The sequence below is a fragment of the Chiloscyllium plagiosum genome, unplaced genomic scaffold (genome assembly GCF_037043375.1).
Source record: "Chiloscyllium plagiosum isolate Xiang-an unplaced genomic scaffold, Cpla_swu_hap1 HiC_scaffold_31, whole genome shotgun sequence".
Lineage (NCBI taxonomy): Eukaryota > Metazoa > Chordata > Chondrichthyes > Orectolobiformes > Hemiscylliidae > Chiloscyllium > Chiloscyllium plagiosum.
This window is the reverse complement of record NW_028270169.1, coordinates 50,092,842-50,108,452: the sequence shown is the minus strand read 5'-3', so window position 1 is coordinate 50,108,452 and position 15,611 is coordinate 50,092,842. Positions and strand designations below refer to the sequence as shown.

The 15,611-nt window shown below is 44.4% G+C and overlaps 1 protein-coding gene across 1 annotated transcript in view; it reads right to left on the bottom strand.

Annotated features, from left to right (window-relative positions):
* The window catches only part of mmp28 (matrix metallopeptidase 28), a 106,766-nt gene extending 95,761 nt beyond the window's left edge, over positions 1 to 11,005 (bottom strand). Inside the window, exon 1 of the mRNA XM_043718782.2 lies at positions 10,608 to 11,005. Within this exon, the coding sequence (XP_043574717.2) occupies positions 10,608 to 10,757 (150 nt within the window). The 5' untranslated portion in view covers positions 10,758 to 11,005. The remainder of the gene's footprint in view (positions 1 to 10,607) is intronic.
* Positions 11,006 to 15,611: the final 4,606 nt, after the last annotated feature.

The following is a 15,611-nucleotide window of genomic DNA, read 5'->3' as shown; positions in this document are numbered from 1 at the left end:
AGCTCCTGAGGGGTTGAAGGCCTGTGTTAGTCTGCATGTCTACCTACTGCCTCTGTCTCTTTAAGAAGGCATTGAAAGGCCTTCTGGTAGAAACACCATCTTGCCCCATCTCGTCCCAAGGACTACATGCCAGCAGTGTAGGGCTGGTTGCTCCCATTCTTGCAGGCTACCCACAATTCATGCCCTCTCGATGCCGCATGTGGGTGGGTGGTGATGGAAAATAATTTAAAGGTACTGTGCACTCAAAGGGGGTGCAACATAAATGACAATTTGGGGGAACATCGGTCTCTGCCAGGTTGCCCCATTCCTCATTCTTTCCTAAGTTGCAGTGCAGAGAGAGGCCATTCAACCCATCGAGTCCACACACGACCCTCCGAAAAACATCCCACCCAGACCAAACTAACCCCTCCATCTCACATTTCCCATGGCTAACCCGCCTAGCCTGCACACCATTGGGCAATTTAGCATGGCCAATTCACCTAACCTGCACATCTTTGTGACTGTGGGAGGAAACCAGATCACCCGGAGGAAACCCACGCAGACACGGGGAAAAATCACAAACTCCACACAGACTAGGATCGAACCCAGGTCCTTGGCGCTGTGAGGCAGTTGTGTTAACCACTGAGCCACCATGTCACCCACTGTCAGATTCAATTCTTCAGGATCCCCTGCATCTACAATGTACCTCCCCTTTAGAAGGCGCAGGCTAACTTTAAGAAACACTGGGAAGTTACAATGTTGGTACATGCAGCCAGCAAACAGCGTTAGCTGTGTCCTGAAATGACAGGGAGTGGGCAGTGCCAACGTGCATGCTACCGCCATGTCAATGAATGGGCAGATTGCAACTTTTGTGCCTGCCTTGTCCACTCAGTACAGCCGCCCAGCTCTCCTGTTCTGGACCAAATAAAAACAAATTGCTGGTGGGCGGCATGGTGGTTAGCACTGCTGCCTCACAGCGCCAGAGACCCGGGTTCAACTCCCGACTCAGGCGACTGACTGTGTGGAGTTTGCACATTCTCCCCGTGTCTGCGTGGGTTTCCTCCGGGTGCTCCGGTTTCCTCCCACAGTCCAAAGATGTGCGGGTCAGGTGAATTGGCCATGCTAAATTGCCCGTAGTGTTAGGTTAAAGGGGTAAATGTAGGGGTCTGGGTGGGTTGTGCTTCGGCGGGTCGGTGTGGACTTGTTGGGCCGAAGGGCCTGTTTCCACAATGTAAGTAATCTAATCAACAGCTCTCGCAGCGTGTGTAGAGAGAGAAACGGAACTAACACTCAGAGTCCAATAGCCCTTTTTTTTTAACTGATAGCAGCTACCCAAGTGGGTCTCTTGATCTGGATTCATGCTCAAAGGGAAATGGGAGGGAGATACCGTCTGTTCTTAATGAAGGCTGCAACTTCTGAGGGAGTATCTGATCAGGCAACCACACACTTTGTTTTGTTAAAAATCAAATAGACATCCACCTGACAAGACAATTAATATTTTATCAAACTAATGTGGAAGAATTGCTTCTTTTGTAGTCACCATTCATGTGATAGAAAACCAGCCTGAGTTTTCTCAATCCACGTCTAGGCCGTATGTTTCTCAGGACTCTCAACATTTACCACTCCTGTTATATACCCTATATTGAAGACTCTAGTCCCTCTCCTTTGTATAACTGCTAAGCGTGTTATCATGTTTATTTTGTTTCAGAGATGTGTAAAGTTTGGGTAAATGAAATGTCAAAACTCATGGCTGCACTTGATGGATACTCTTTGCTTCTGTGACATCAAATTTCTTGAATATAAGCTTGACTAGTCAGTAGTCATTCCTGATTAAGGGCTTTTGCCCGAAGCGTCGATTTTCCTGCTCCTCGGATGCTGCCTGACCTGCTGTGCTTTTCCAGCACCACTCTGATTTCCAGCATCTGCAGTAGCCACTTCTGCCTAGCCAGTTAACCAGTCATTACAAGTGCACTAGTCCTTACACCGGGTGGACAGAAAATCACTCACCCACGTCCCGCGAGTGAATGAGAAAAAACCCCCATAGAAGTGGAAAGACTCAGCAGCTTCAGTGGCAAAGTCTGTTTTTCTTAGATTTCCACAAATACTATCTAATCCAGTTCTGTCTGTATTTATTCCGAACTGCCTGCAGCATTAATGTGAATTTTGTTCTTCCTTTCATTCAAAACTAAACCAGTGTTTTCAAAACTTACAAAATGCTGCACCCCGTTTTGCATGTTTGGAAGTTTCAGTAAGCCGGTGCTCGAAGGGTTAAGTGCTAGCTAGTGGTGTCGAGGTAAGAACGTGTCCTAGTGCAGCAACCTCAGTGCTGCCCTCTGATGGCTTCACTGCCAACTGCTAGCAGCTGAAACGTGCAGGCAAGTCGCCAATGGTACAAGTGAACTGCATTGAAAGCATGGTCACCTACACAACACAATCACCTCTGTCAAAGATGCACCAGTTTTTAAAAAAAAATATTTATTAAAGTCACCATAAATAATCCACAACACATTTGGTAGCAGGAACACACTGGAGGATGCAGAGATGTTGCTTGATTAGTCATCCAGGGGTCTAATATTCCAGTGAGTTCAAATCCCAGCATAACAGTCTGAGAATTGGAGTTCATTTCTAAAAGCCTGCTGTTTAGAATTAGTGGCCATGACCTTTATCTTCTCTCCCATCCTCTCAGAAAATCTGGCGTCCTGGTCAAGTCTGGACTATATGTGAGTCACATCCCACATTGAGATGATGGACTGCCCTTTGAAGAAGTCAAATGAATGACTGAAATTGGTAGTAAAGGAAAATCAGAGCGTGAAAGCTCCAGGCACGAGTGTGGAGTTAAGTCGACGATGGTATTGAATTGGGTGCAGCTGACTCGAGGGAGCACATAGCCAGATCCTGCTCCCAAATCAAAAACAGAAATTTGCTGCAGAAACTCAACAGATTTGTGGGGAGAACTAAAGAAGGGTCACATTGGACCCGAAGCGTTAACTCTGCTTTCTCTGCACAGATGCCGAGTTTCCCCAGCAGTTTTAGAGTTCCAGTATCCACAGTTCGTTGTTTTAAGATATAATTCCTGCTCATAGCTGACATGGTCTTGAGTGAAGGACACCACCTTCCTCAGCAGCAGCTAAGGATGCAAAGCCAACGTGAATCTGTTCCTTTGTTCAAAAAAATTCTACAACTGCCCACTGTAAATGCTTCTCTTAGTGAACCCAGCAGCATTCACATGCAGATTAACTAGTGTTGCAGTAATATGATCGTGGTATCATAATGGAGTTAATATAGGTTTATTCACTTTGAGCTTATTTCCCATACTCAACTCTGAGAAAGAGGCATGTTCAATTTTCCCAGAAGTCATTTGATTAGGAAGCACAGAAAAAGGGCCAATTAAAAGCACGAGGATTGATAATTGTTTGTGCATTTTTAGCAATGTTCTCTCCTTTCACAGCCTCACCTACCTCATTACCAGTCAGTTCTCAGCCCCATGTCAGTTTATACTGGCAGAAAACTGCAGCAACCACAAAACACACACATATCCAGAGAGAATGATACAGTTGCGTTGTGCACTATTTCAATCTTGGCATTCTTGTTAGTATATACAGTTCTACCACAGGGTGGCTAGATCCCACAGGGCTTCCTACTGGTGGAGGAAAACAGCACTTGAAACCCACTGTGGGCAAAGACAACACTTTATCACATCAAAACCACTTCTCTTGGTAAATGGAAGAACTCCACTTCAGGAGAAATGGTCTGTGCATATTCTGAACCACGGAATCCTTACAGAGTGGGAATAGGTCATTGTGTCCACACCAACTCTTTGAACAGTAACCCACCCAGACCCATTCCCCTACTCTATTACTCCACATTTACCCCTGACTACTACACCTAACCTACACATCCCTGAACACCATGTTAACTAGCCAATGCACCTAACCTGCATATCTTTGGATTGTGGTGGAAACCAGAGGGAACCCATGCAGACATGGGGAGAACTTGCAAACTCCATGCAGATAGTCACCCAAGGCTGGAATCGAACCCGGGTCCCTGGAGCTGTGAGGCAGTAGCGCTAACCACTGAGCCACCACACTGCCCCTATTGGTGGAGGAAAACAGCACTTAAAACCTACTGTGTACAAAGACAACACTTTACACCGTCGAAACCACTTTTCTTGGTAAATGGGAGAACTCCACTTCAGGAGAAATGGACTGCATGTAGTCTGAAGGTGGTGTTTTCAGAAAAAAAACTGAATAATAATCAAACTGGAAACAATTGAGAACACAGCAAAATCTTCCCTGTCAAATTCTGGTCTGCCTGCTATAGGGAAAAAATATTGTGAAACTTCAAAGTGTTCGGAAACAATTTACAGGGATGTTGCCAGGGTTTGGAGGGTTTGAGCTATAGGGAGAGGCTGAATAGGCCGGGGCTGTTTTCCCTGGAGCAGCAGAGGCTGAAGGTGACCTTCTAGAGGTTTCTAAAATGATGAGGGGCATGGACAGGGTAAATAGCCAAGGCCTTTTCCCCAGGGTGAGCGAGTCTAAAACCAGAAGGCATAGGTTTTGAGTGAGAGGGGAAAGATTTGAAAGGGACCTGTGGGGCAACTTTGTCATGCAGAGGGTGGTGTGTGTATGGAATGAACTGCCAGAGGAAGTGGTGGAGGCTGGTACAATTACAGCATTTAAAAGGCATATGGATGGGTATATGAATAGGAAGGGTTTAGCGGGATATGGGCTAAATGCTGTCGAATGGGACAAGATTAATTTAGGATAACTGGTTGTCATGGACGAGTTGGACCGAAGGGTCTGTTTCCATGCTGCACCGCTCTATAACTATGACTCTAAATCAAATATTGTCTTGTCTCCAACTGGCTGACACATCTAACAGGGCCAAGGTCCCAAGTAGCCACCATTCACATGGGGGGGGGGTCACAACGGGACAACATTTGTAAAACACTGGTGTACTGACTGTTGTGATGTGAGAAACTAGCAATCAATTTGCGCAAGACAAGCTCCCACAAGCAATGTGTTGCAGTGAGGCTGAATGATTGAGAAATAATGGCTTGGATTCGGGACAACTGGGAGATCCCAGACCAATTTCTTGGAATCTAGCTTGGAACAGCTCAAAGCACAATCCTAGGAAGTGAATCTGAAACCTCCCACTTGGTATAACTCAGCCACTCGCTGTATATACTTAACACAAAACCAGAAAGAACTGCAGATGCTGGAAATCTGAAACAAAAACAGAAATTGCTGGGAAATCTCAATAGGTCTTGCAGCATCTATGGAGAGAAATCAGAGATAACATTCTGGGTCCAGTGACTCTTCCTCAGAACCTGCTGAGATTTTCCAGCAATGTTTGTTTTTGTTTCAATGCCTTACTCACTGGCCTTAGTTTCTCTACTTCTCACATTCTTCAAGCTTTCAGCATTATTATTGAAAGGACTAACACATTGCTGAAACTTTTTCCTTTTGAACGTATCAGAACACATTCAAGAATACCAAATTTCAAGCAATGACAACAGTTTGTGCTACAGGAAGAAAGGATGATGATTGTTTGTCAAGTCGACGCCCATTGGCCAGGATGATGCCATGTATCTCTGGTTTTACACAGCAGGAAGCCAATGAAAAAAATCATTTATATTAATGTTAGATTTTGTCACGTACTCAAGTATATAACATCACCACACACAGTGCCAGCTTAGGTACAAAGCAGTAAAAGAAACAAGCTTAAAGAGTTGAGCATTACCTTCATAGAATAAGTAGATAAATAGAGAAATAAGGTAATGGTTAACATTAAAGTACTTCTTAATATAGAAAAATAAAGGAATAAAGTTAAAAGCTCAACAGTCTTTGATGAACTCTCTGCTTCAGTTATATTTGAGGTGTTCTAGGGCACAGAGTCGAGAGTGTGGTGCTAGAAAAGCACAGCAGGTCAAGCAGCATCCGAGGAGCAGAGGAGTCATCAGTTTGGGCGTAAGCTCTTCGATTCTCCTGCTCCTCAGATGCTGCCTGACCTGCTGTGCTTAACCAGCGCCACACTTTTTAATCTGATCTGCAGCATCTGCAGTTCTCACTTTCTCCTAGAGCACAGACTCAAACAAACTGGGAGGAAGCTACTGTACCTGGTCACATGGAGGTGGGTTTTAAACAGGACCCGGTGGAAATGAGGGTGTGGATCAGCTGCCAGAAAATGTCTGCACCTCCTGGTGATTTCACAGAGACTAACTCACCACCGGCAGTGGCACAGAGCTGCTCTGAATCATTAAGTTGCCATTTGTAGACAGATTGGGGTTCTACTGGGGTCTTCCAGCCAGTGGCTTGTTGGCATTCAGGCCTGAGGTGGGGTGAGGCGTGGTGGAGGTGGTGACAAGGCCTCCTACACTCACTCATTCCACCACTAGCAGCAGCAGAAGCATCCCCTCCACAGGCCTAGGCTGGTTGCCATAGCTACATAACTCCTCAAATTAAAGATTGAGACTTCCTCAAACACTTCAAGATGGAGGCTGCCACAGGACTCCCCTCCTCAATTGAACAGCACTTCCAGAGACTACCTTTGAACTGGAAGATCTCATAAGCTGTCAATGAGTTGGGTGAGGAATGTAAATCGGGATTTGAAAATGGTCCTGTACTGCCATTATTCTTAAAGGAGACAGGATTCCATCCATTGTGAGGCAGTTATGCCGCCATCTTTTCACGTACTCAATCCTTTCTTGCCCTTTTGTCCCTCTGGCTCTCTGTTCACTTAACCTGCTTAACATCTTGCTGCTCTGTTGAGAGCTCAGCAATCTAAAACATCAACTTAGTTTCTCTACCCTTAACTTGCTGAGTGTTTGCCACCATTTTCTGTTTAGTTGTACGATTATTTCTTCTCCTAACTGCAGTCAATGCAAAACACTAATTCTTCCTCTTCCAAACCTACACATGACAATACACACATACTATGACTGACTTACGATACGACAACTGCAAGAGTAACAAAGGATAGTCATAGTTTGGATCTACACATCAGAATTTCACCGTAGGGAGGTTAATGCTGACTGGAGTGATGAGCTTATGTATACAAAACAAATCACTGGTTGTCAAGTGAGTTACAAAACAGTAATAATACAAGAAAGTTTTCCAGACAATATTAAACCACAAGAACTAGGCTCTGGTTTCTTCTGAAGATCAGCAGAACAGTGAGATGGAATGATTGTCAAATATTTATAATCCTTTGCACTGAACATGTTTTTGTTTAAGTGACTTTGTGCAATTTTCATGCCGATGATATGATGGGAGCAAAAAGGCAATTTTCTAATGGAGGGTCTTACCCAAAGCACTAAATCCCATGTCACTGCTTTTTCAATGTTGACTCACCCATTCCATAATCCCAGCGTTTTCTGTTCCTGCATCTTTCAGACATTCCCTTGACTAACCAGTGCAACAACTGGCCAGATATCAGACATACCGATAAAGCAATGATTAACACAGAGTAACTGATCATACTCATTACATGGGTTTACTCAAACGCCATATCCCCACCCCAAAAAAAACTGTCAATACTGTTTGAGTCTGTGTTGTGGTACTAGCAGTGAACTGCATTTGTGTGGCTGGTTGTCCTACATTGACTGGAGGATGCAAACCATGTTGATTCTGCTTTTCCTACAGTGAAGGAGCTGAAGTCGAACATTTACTGCCACCTTTCCAGAATGACTGAGGTGTATTTAAATCGATGGTGTTTAGGGGAACAAGCTGGAGAGAAATTTGGGTAGTTGGTGTTATGCTTTGGGGGATAAGTGTAATCTCCTTTGCCTTTTGTTGAATATGATCATGGCTGATCGCCTATCTCAATGTTATCATAGATTGCCTACAGTGTGGAAGCAGGCCATTCAGCCCATTGAGTCCACACCGACCCTCTGAAGAACATTGCATCTGCCCCTTCTTTTTAACCCTGCATTTCCCGTGGCTAATCCACCTTGCACATCCCTGGACACTATGGGCAATTTAACATGACCAGTCCATTTAACCTGCATGTCTTTGAACTGTAGAAGGAAACCCCCGCAGACACGGGGAGAATGTGCAAACTCCACACAGACAGTCATCCAAGAGTGGAATCGAACCTGGGTCCCTGGTGCTGTGAGGCAGCAGTGCTAAACACTGAACCACCATGCCACCCACTTAAAATTCCTACATTCTCCCAATATCCCCTTATGTTTTAAAATCTGAAACTTTCTTGATAATATTCAGTGACTTGGCCTCCACAACCCTCTGTGGTTGAGTATTTCATAGATTTGCTACCCTTTGGATGAAGGAATGTTTCTTCATCTCAGTCCTAATTCATCTCAAACCCATATCCTGACGTCAAGTCCCCTCGTTCCAGTCCGGACAGCCCTGTTAGAATGGAGTATGTTTCAAACTGATCCCCTCTCATTCTATACATTCCTGGATACTATGGGGCAATTTAACATGGCCAGCTAACATTCTTGGACTGTGGAAGGAAACAGAGCAAACTGATGCAAGACACAGGGGAAATGTGCAAACTCCACCCAGACAGTTAGCCAAGGGTGGAATCAAAGCCAATTCCCTGGCGCTGTGAGGCTGCAGTGCTTACCACTGTGTCACCCTGTCTGCTGAGATTACACACCGGATCATTTTCATGAGCTCCAAAGCAGCTCCTCTCCCGGCCCCTGAGAATGAACCTGCCCCAAGCTGCCCCAGTGCCATTTCCTGGTGGCACCCATCCGACCGAGCAAGTCAAAAGGGGAAGGGGGCTCTCAGTGGAGGGGAGGTGGAGTCTCTCAGTGGGGGTTCTCAGTGGGGTTGAGGTGGGGCTCTCAGTGGGGGTTCTCAGTTGGGGGAAGGGGGGGGGAGGTGGGGGTGAGCTGGGGCTCGGGTGGGGCTCTCTGTGGGGTGAGGTGAAGCTCTCAGTGGAGTTGAGGTGGGTGGAGGTGGGGGAGGTAGGGACTCTCAGTGGGGGTGAGGTGGGGCTGTCAGTGGGGATGAGGTGTGGCTCTTAGTGGGGGTGAGGTGAAGCTCTCAGTGGGGATGAGGTGGGGGAGGTGGGGGTGAGCTGGGGCTCAGGTGGGGCTCTCAGTGGGGGTGAGGTGAAGCTCTAAATGGGGATGAGCTGGGGGCTCTCAGTGGGGATGAGGTGGGGGCTCTCAGTGGGAGGGGGAGGTGGGGGCTCTCAGTGGGGGTGAGGTGGGGGCTCTCAGTGGGGGTGAGGTGGGGTCTCTCAGTGGGGGTGAGGTGGGGGCTCTCAGTGGGGGTTCTCAGTGGAGGTGAGGTGGGGGCTCTCAGTGGGGGTGAGGTGGGGGCTCTCAGTGGGGGTGAGGTGGGGGTTCTCAGTGGGGGCTCTCAGTGGGGTTGAGGTGGGGCGCTGCAAATGAAATGGACTGGCTCCTGCCACAACAGGAGCAAACAAGCTGTGTCACTGTGGGAAAATGGGAACAAAGGAGGAGGCCATTCAGCCCTTCGAGCCCATTTCACAATGCAACTAGATCACAGCTGAACAAAAAGATAAGTAAAGGACTGTGGGCGTAAGAATAGGGTGCGACAGATTTGGAAGGCAGTTATACTGCATGTTGTGATGTGAAACTGGTGCACATTAGGTTACGCAGTCATGTGTGCTTACTTTATTAAATAATATAAATGATCTGCCTGACCTGCTGAGTATTTTCAGTACATTGTTTTAAAATATAGACATTTACAGTATTTTTGCTTTTGTCTTTGGTGTTCCATTGCACCGTTGACCAGGAACAGGATCCCTCATCCAGCATCCCCTCCCAAGGCCAGGCCAGGCATAACACACGCCTCCCCCGGTCATAGCAAACCCATCTCTGTGCAGATACCAGAGTCTGCTCAAAAAACAAACATGCACATTTTCAAACTTTCCAAAATATCACAGCATTATTCCACACCCAGCAAGTACCCTGCGACACAGTGAGACTAACTGAGTTTACAACGTGCAGAGAGCTGACAATGGGATAATGATCCTCTCGCTGTAAGAATCAATTGTTCATCAGTAACTCCTGGTGGAGGAGTGAGGACCTAGGAACTGGTTGCAGCTCCTCAAGACCGTCAGCCCTCGGTGATATTGATACTGAACAGTATCATTTCACCAGAGGATGGAAGAGAATGGGAGATTTGAGGTGAGTTGGGGATACATGAAACTCAGTTAAGGTCCCAAGTAGATTCACTGCCGACTAGAAGTAAAAATAATTCCTCAGTTGGGTACTCAACGGAGACCGTGATCATAACAGGGTATTACAATAGAGGCAAGTCCCTGAACAGAACTGGAAAAGAGTCCTTAGTATACAGCTAACTGTCATCAAACATACAGGAACAGTACAACCAGAGAGGTACATTATCATATGCAGTCCTACAGATCAATCCTCGGTTATACAGAGCCCCTTCCCCCATAAATAGGCTACATTTCGATTCCGTCTTCCTACAAAGAGAAGTAGGTTTGTACACAGAAGATCGGCTCTCTGCAGCCCAGCTACGACAGAAAGAGGGGGACGTTTCTGTTTGCAAGACAAGAGTTCAGTCAGTCAGTCACGATGCTAAAACATCACTGACCCTAGAAGCTGGAACCTGCCTCCCATAGAGACCCGATCGGATTCGGATTCAGCCCAGTGAGAGGATACATACCACGGTTGCCTGCAGCCGCACAGGTTCGCTCGCTGTAACCCTCTCGGGTCCCTGTTCCAGGGGGGCACACGGACTCCAGGGAATGAGGAGGAGAACAGCACCCAGCACTTTCAAGGGTGAGGGGCGCCGGGGCGAATGTTGCAAAGTCATTATGCGCCCCCGACCTCAGAAATAGAAGTCCGTTCACAGGAGTGGGTTGTTTTGTAACCGGGTGAGTTGTTCAAGTGAAATCTGTGCTGGCATTTTGGAAAGGGCGCAACTGCCTGGGAGGAGAACCCGACTTTTCTTCCCTCAACTACATCAGAGTCAGGTCAGAGCTCCCTGTTCTCTCTTCAGCAGCCAGGAGCTTGACTTTACAAGCAGCCAGAATGCTAAGGGGCGTGTGTGTGTGTTTTGGCTGCGGAGGAACAGTCATCAGAAAGAATATGAACCAACAGCAGTTATTAGCACCACCCAGCCAGCTAACGGGGACCACAAGTCACCGCCCAGTCCGCTTTTAAACTGGCAATACTTTGGTGATTGTGTAGGGCGTGACTACAGGATTTGGACTGTACTTATACTGCACCTTGTGAGGTGAGACTGGTGCATGTCTGGGTTATGTATCATATTTATGCTCATAATTTTTGTAAGACTAGTGATTCCAAAATCCTGGCAGAAAGCATTCTGACGCACCACATTAGACCAAATCTTAAATTGCGTGAAAGTATTAGAAGTTCCATCCCTCCAACTTTACAATTGCCTGAGATTTTTGCACCTTTCCACGCCTCATATACACGCCCCAGGTCTGCCACGCACTTGGCAGTGGTATCTTCAGCCTTCATTTACATATATTTAAAAAAAGGAAGAGAGGAGCTAAAATGAGAATTGATCGCTTAGAGGGTGAGAATGGGAATTTACTGTTTAATTCATTCATGAGATGGAGCTAGCACTGGCTGGGTCAGCATTTGTTACCCAGATGACAGTTAAGAGTCAGCCACGTGGGAGCAGAGTCAGGCCAACTAAGAACATTACATAAGCTTTACCCAACTATTGACAAGTTTCAGGACTATTAGAATCTAATTCCAAATAACTATTGATTTCAAATTCGACTATCTGCACTGGTAGGATTCAAACCCAGGATGTTACTTTAATCTCTAATTTAATAGTCTAGCAATAACACCAAGCATGAATTGGCTCCTGCAATTAAAAATAATTGCAAACAAACATAGCAGGAGAGAAGAAAGTTCAAGAATAGTTGAACAGCAAGAGGCAAAACTTGCAAGGAGAGCAGAGCATAAAAGTAGGGAAGTTATTCTACAACTGGACAGGATGCACCTGGACTACTACATTGTTTTGGTCTTCTTGGCAATGAAAATAAGTCATATGAAACTTCAATGAGTTATTTCTGGGATGTCAGGCTTGTCAGATGAGTCGGATGAGAAAAGATTAAGCCTATGGGCATCAGAGTTTAAAGGAATGAGAGTTGACTGGTTTGAAAAACAAGGGCTTGATAGGGAACACTATGATAAGATGTTCCCCCTCTGGGGCAAATCTACAACCAGTGAATGCAATCTGAAGAGAAAAATATCTAATATTTAACACAGGAAAATTCCTTTACGCTTTAGCTTAAAATATTCATCCAGACAACAGTTGAAATTGGGTTCATGAATATATTCAAAACTGTTAGCTTTTTAAAAGGAATCTACAGGAGAACCAAGGGTTGTGTAAGACAGGTAGGCAGAAGGGATAAGGCTTCAATAGACCAAATGATCGACTATGATCACAATGACTATAACAGATTAGATCAATACCCATTTAATGTTAGGTGATGTTAAGGAAAACCCTTTAGTCAGGATACCAAAGTTAATTCTCTGCCATTGCCGATTTGCTTTCTACCCCCCCCCCCCCCCACACACACAGCCACAATAGAATATTAAAGAGGACTCTTCTGGCAATGTAGTACACCCTCAGTATCGCACTAACTGACAACCTCTATCTTATCCAGAAGCTTCTGCTATGGGACTTAAGGTAATAACTGACTCCAAGGCAATTTTGCTATCAAATATCAAGTTAATTACTTCTGTAGTGCTCAATTGGTGCAGGCCCCTGTCCCATGTGATCATTATCATATCCCACCCGCTCCAGGAGGTCATGACACATCTGAATAGACTGATTAAAAGATATCTAGACTACTTCTGTGAAATTAACATTCTACGGCTGTGAAAAAGGCAGTAAATTCTGAAAAACTTTAACAAGTTGAAGCACTATTTATCTCTTACAATCCAAAAACTACCAAGGCATAAAACGGAGATGCTCACAAAATTTTTAATGCCCATTGTAGACTCTAGCAATCAGTTCATTCTTTGTCTCTTTTTAAAAAGGACAGACTATGTCCCCTAGAAATAAATAAAAGTTTGATATTTTTAATTCTATGTCTTTAGTTTCATTATTTTAGCTGATATTAACGACAGGTAACATACTACAGAATAAAAGGTGGTGTTGTAAAAATGTATCGTTTCTCCTGTGTTCTCTAATAAATCTGTTGAAATATTATAACTGCTTTGGAGCAAGTTGAATTTGAACCTGGGCCTCTGGATATTACCACTGCATGATATAAAACTGTTAGCTATTTATTGATATTCAGATTAATCCTCAGTATGCTAACACTCAAGTTATCACTCTGCATGGCATTTGGTTTCACAGTTCAGCATTACAGACTTGACTGTAGTAATTGGAATAGTCACTAAATAGTACAATGGTTAGGACTAGAGGGTTTTTTTTCCCCCCCAAAGCTCAACGTGCACCAGCCTTAAACATAGACTTTATTTCAATGTATGATTTAACAACTTCACTGATTTTTTTTTTTGAGAGAGCAAGGCAGTTTTGGGGTCCTCAGACTGCCACCCACTATGAAGATCTGTTACTCTTGTTCAAGCAAGAGATCTCTCCACGACCACCACTGGTTAGCATCAATCCCAACATGCACAAGTTTACTTTACAGGTCATGGGCTGTTTCATATTTCTGCAGGCAATTTAAAACTATTTACAGATATTCTTCAGCAAAGAGTAAGAGGAGGGCTTTGGGGAATACAGTGATGCCAGAAAGGCAATACAGCACTGAAAACCAGTTTGTGCAAATGTCTGCCTTAGGATTAATCAATGCAATTCTCAAATTTAAATGCCTAAAAAACTATGCTCTTGAGTTGCAGATATTCCTGTTGTAATAAATTACCTTTACTGGGCAGGAAAAAGAAACACATAATTGAGAGGTTACAATCAAAGTTAAATCAGGGATAATGGTTCTGTTCTACCTGGCTTGCAGGAAAGTAACCTCCCCTGCCCCTCCACAATTTGTTTCCTTTTTCAAAGATGCCACAAGTTCCAACAACCTGGACTGCATTTCTTTCATTGTTTATAAAAACACATCCAAGTTCTGGAACATATCAACAATTCAGATTTTAACAGCCACTGTATTGCTGACGCAGAAGTACTGCTGCATTCCAGAAGTGTGAGCAGTACTCAAATATGTCAAAATGTTCTCCAACTATTATTATAATCTAAAACTTAAGAGTGCAAATGCTGCAGTCTGTTGAAAGAACAAAGACTAGATCTTCCCAGACATATAATCAGTGTGGCTCTGCAAATACATCAAGTTTTAATCAACCTCACTATCATCAATTAAAATGTTGGTCCAGGCTGTAGAGATTCCCAACTTTAGGAAATCAGGTTTTCATTCATTTCATTTACTAGCCCGGATGATTGCAGTTTGGCATCAGCCAAGTCAAAACAGCCCATCAGTTTGTCACTTCAACCTTAAAAGGTTCACTTCCTTCATTATTGCTATGCAATGGCAGTAAAGAGTACTATCTGCAAGCTGTGCTGTAGCAACTTGCCAAGGCTCTTCGTTCAACAAGACTTTCCAAACCCAAATCACCTTTACCTCCTACAAAGACAAACATCAGACCACCACAACAGCTATGTTTGCCTCTCATTATGTGGAGGTGTACCTTACTATCACTGGGTCAAAATGCTGGAACATCAAGTGGGTGGACAGAAACACTGACAACAGCTCATCACTACTTTCTCAAAAGGCAATTAGTGGTGGAACAATAAATGCTGGCTCAAGTCCTGTTAAATAAAATTTAACAGGAATTTATAATAATTACACTACTGATCTGTAAATGGAGACTGATAACTGAAAAATCTAGAACTGGACATTAAACTGAATTAGAAAAACAGCAGCACAATCTTAACTAGTGGGGCAAAAAAAGCTTAACCCTCGTACTGTGCAGAAACGCTCAATGAAGAAAGTGATAGAAGGCTGGAGATCAGTCCAATACATGCATCTCTTGCACACCCTGAATTGAAGCTCATTAAATTTTTCCCACAGCATACACAAAACTAGTCAAGTTGATAAAGGAAAGCTATCCACTAAAAATTACCTTTCATTTCATTTTTACATATGGAGCCTCACACTAAGTCTGCAGCAAATCAAAAGCTTTGAGGGTGTTTTGGTCCCTCGCCCAATAATTCCAGCCTCTGCAGCAGCTGATTTTAATCTTTCAACACTGCTAGCTGAATGACCAGAAAGGACTCAAAACATCTTCCCTGAATCTCTTCAATCAAAATTTGCATCTTTGATCAGACCTAAACTTGTGGAATGGTACCAACTTTGGTTTGACAGAACTCATGAGCATTTTATTAGATTTAAGTGCCATATAAATGCCAGTTGTTAGAGTCTGACAGAAATCATTTATTCCCTAACACTAGCAACTCTTAATATCTAAGTTGTCAAATGATCCAGACCCATAGAAGCAAAGGAGGTGCTTCTGCAGCTGTACAGGGCCATGGTGAGACCACACCTGGAGTACTGTGTGCAGTTCTGGTCTCCAAATTTGAGAAAAGACATTCTGGCTATTGAGGGAGTGCAGCGTAAGTTCACAAGGTCAATTCCTGGAATGGCAGGATTACCTTACACTGAAAGACTGAAGCGACTGGGCTTGTATACCCTTGAGTTTCGAAGAT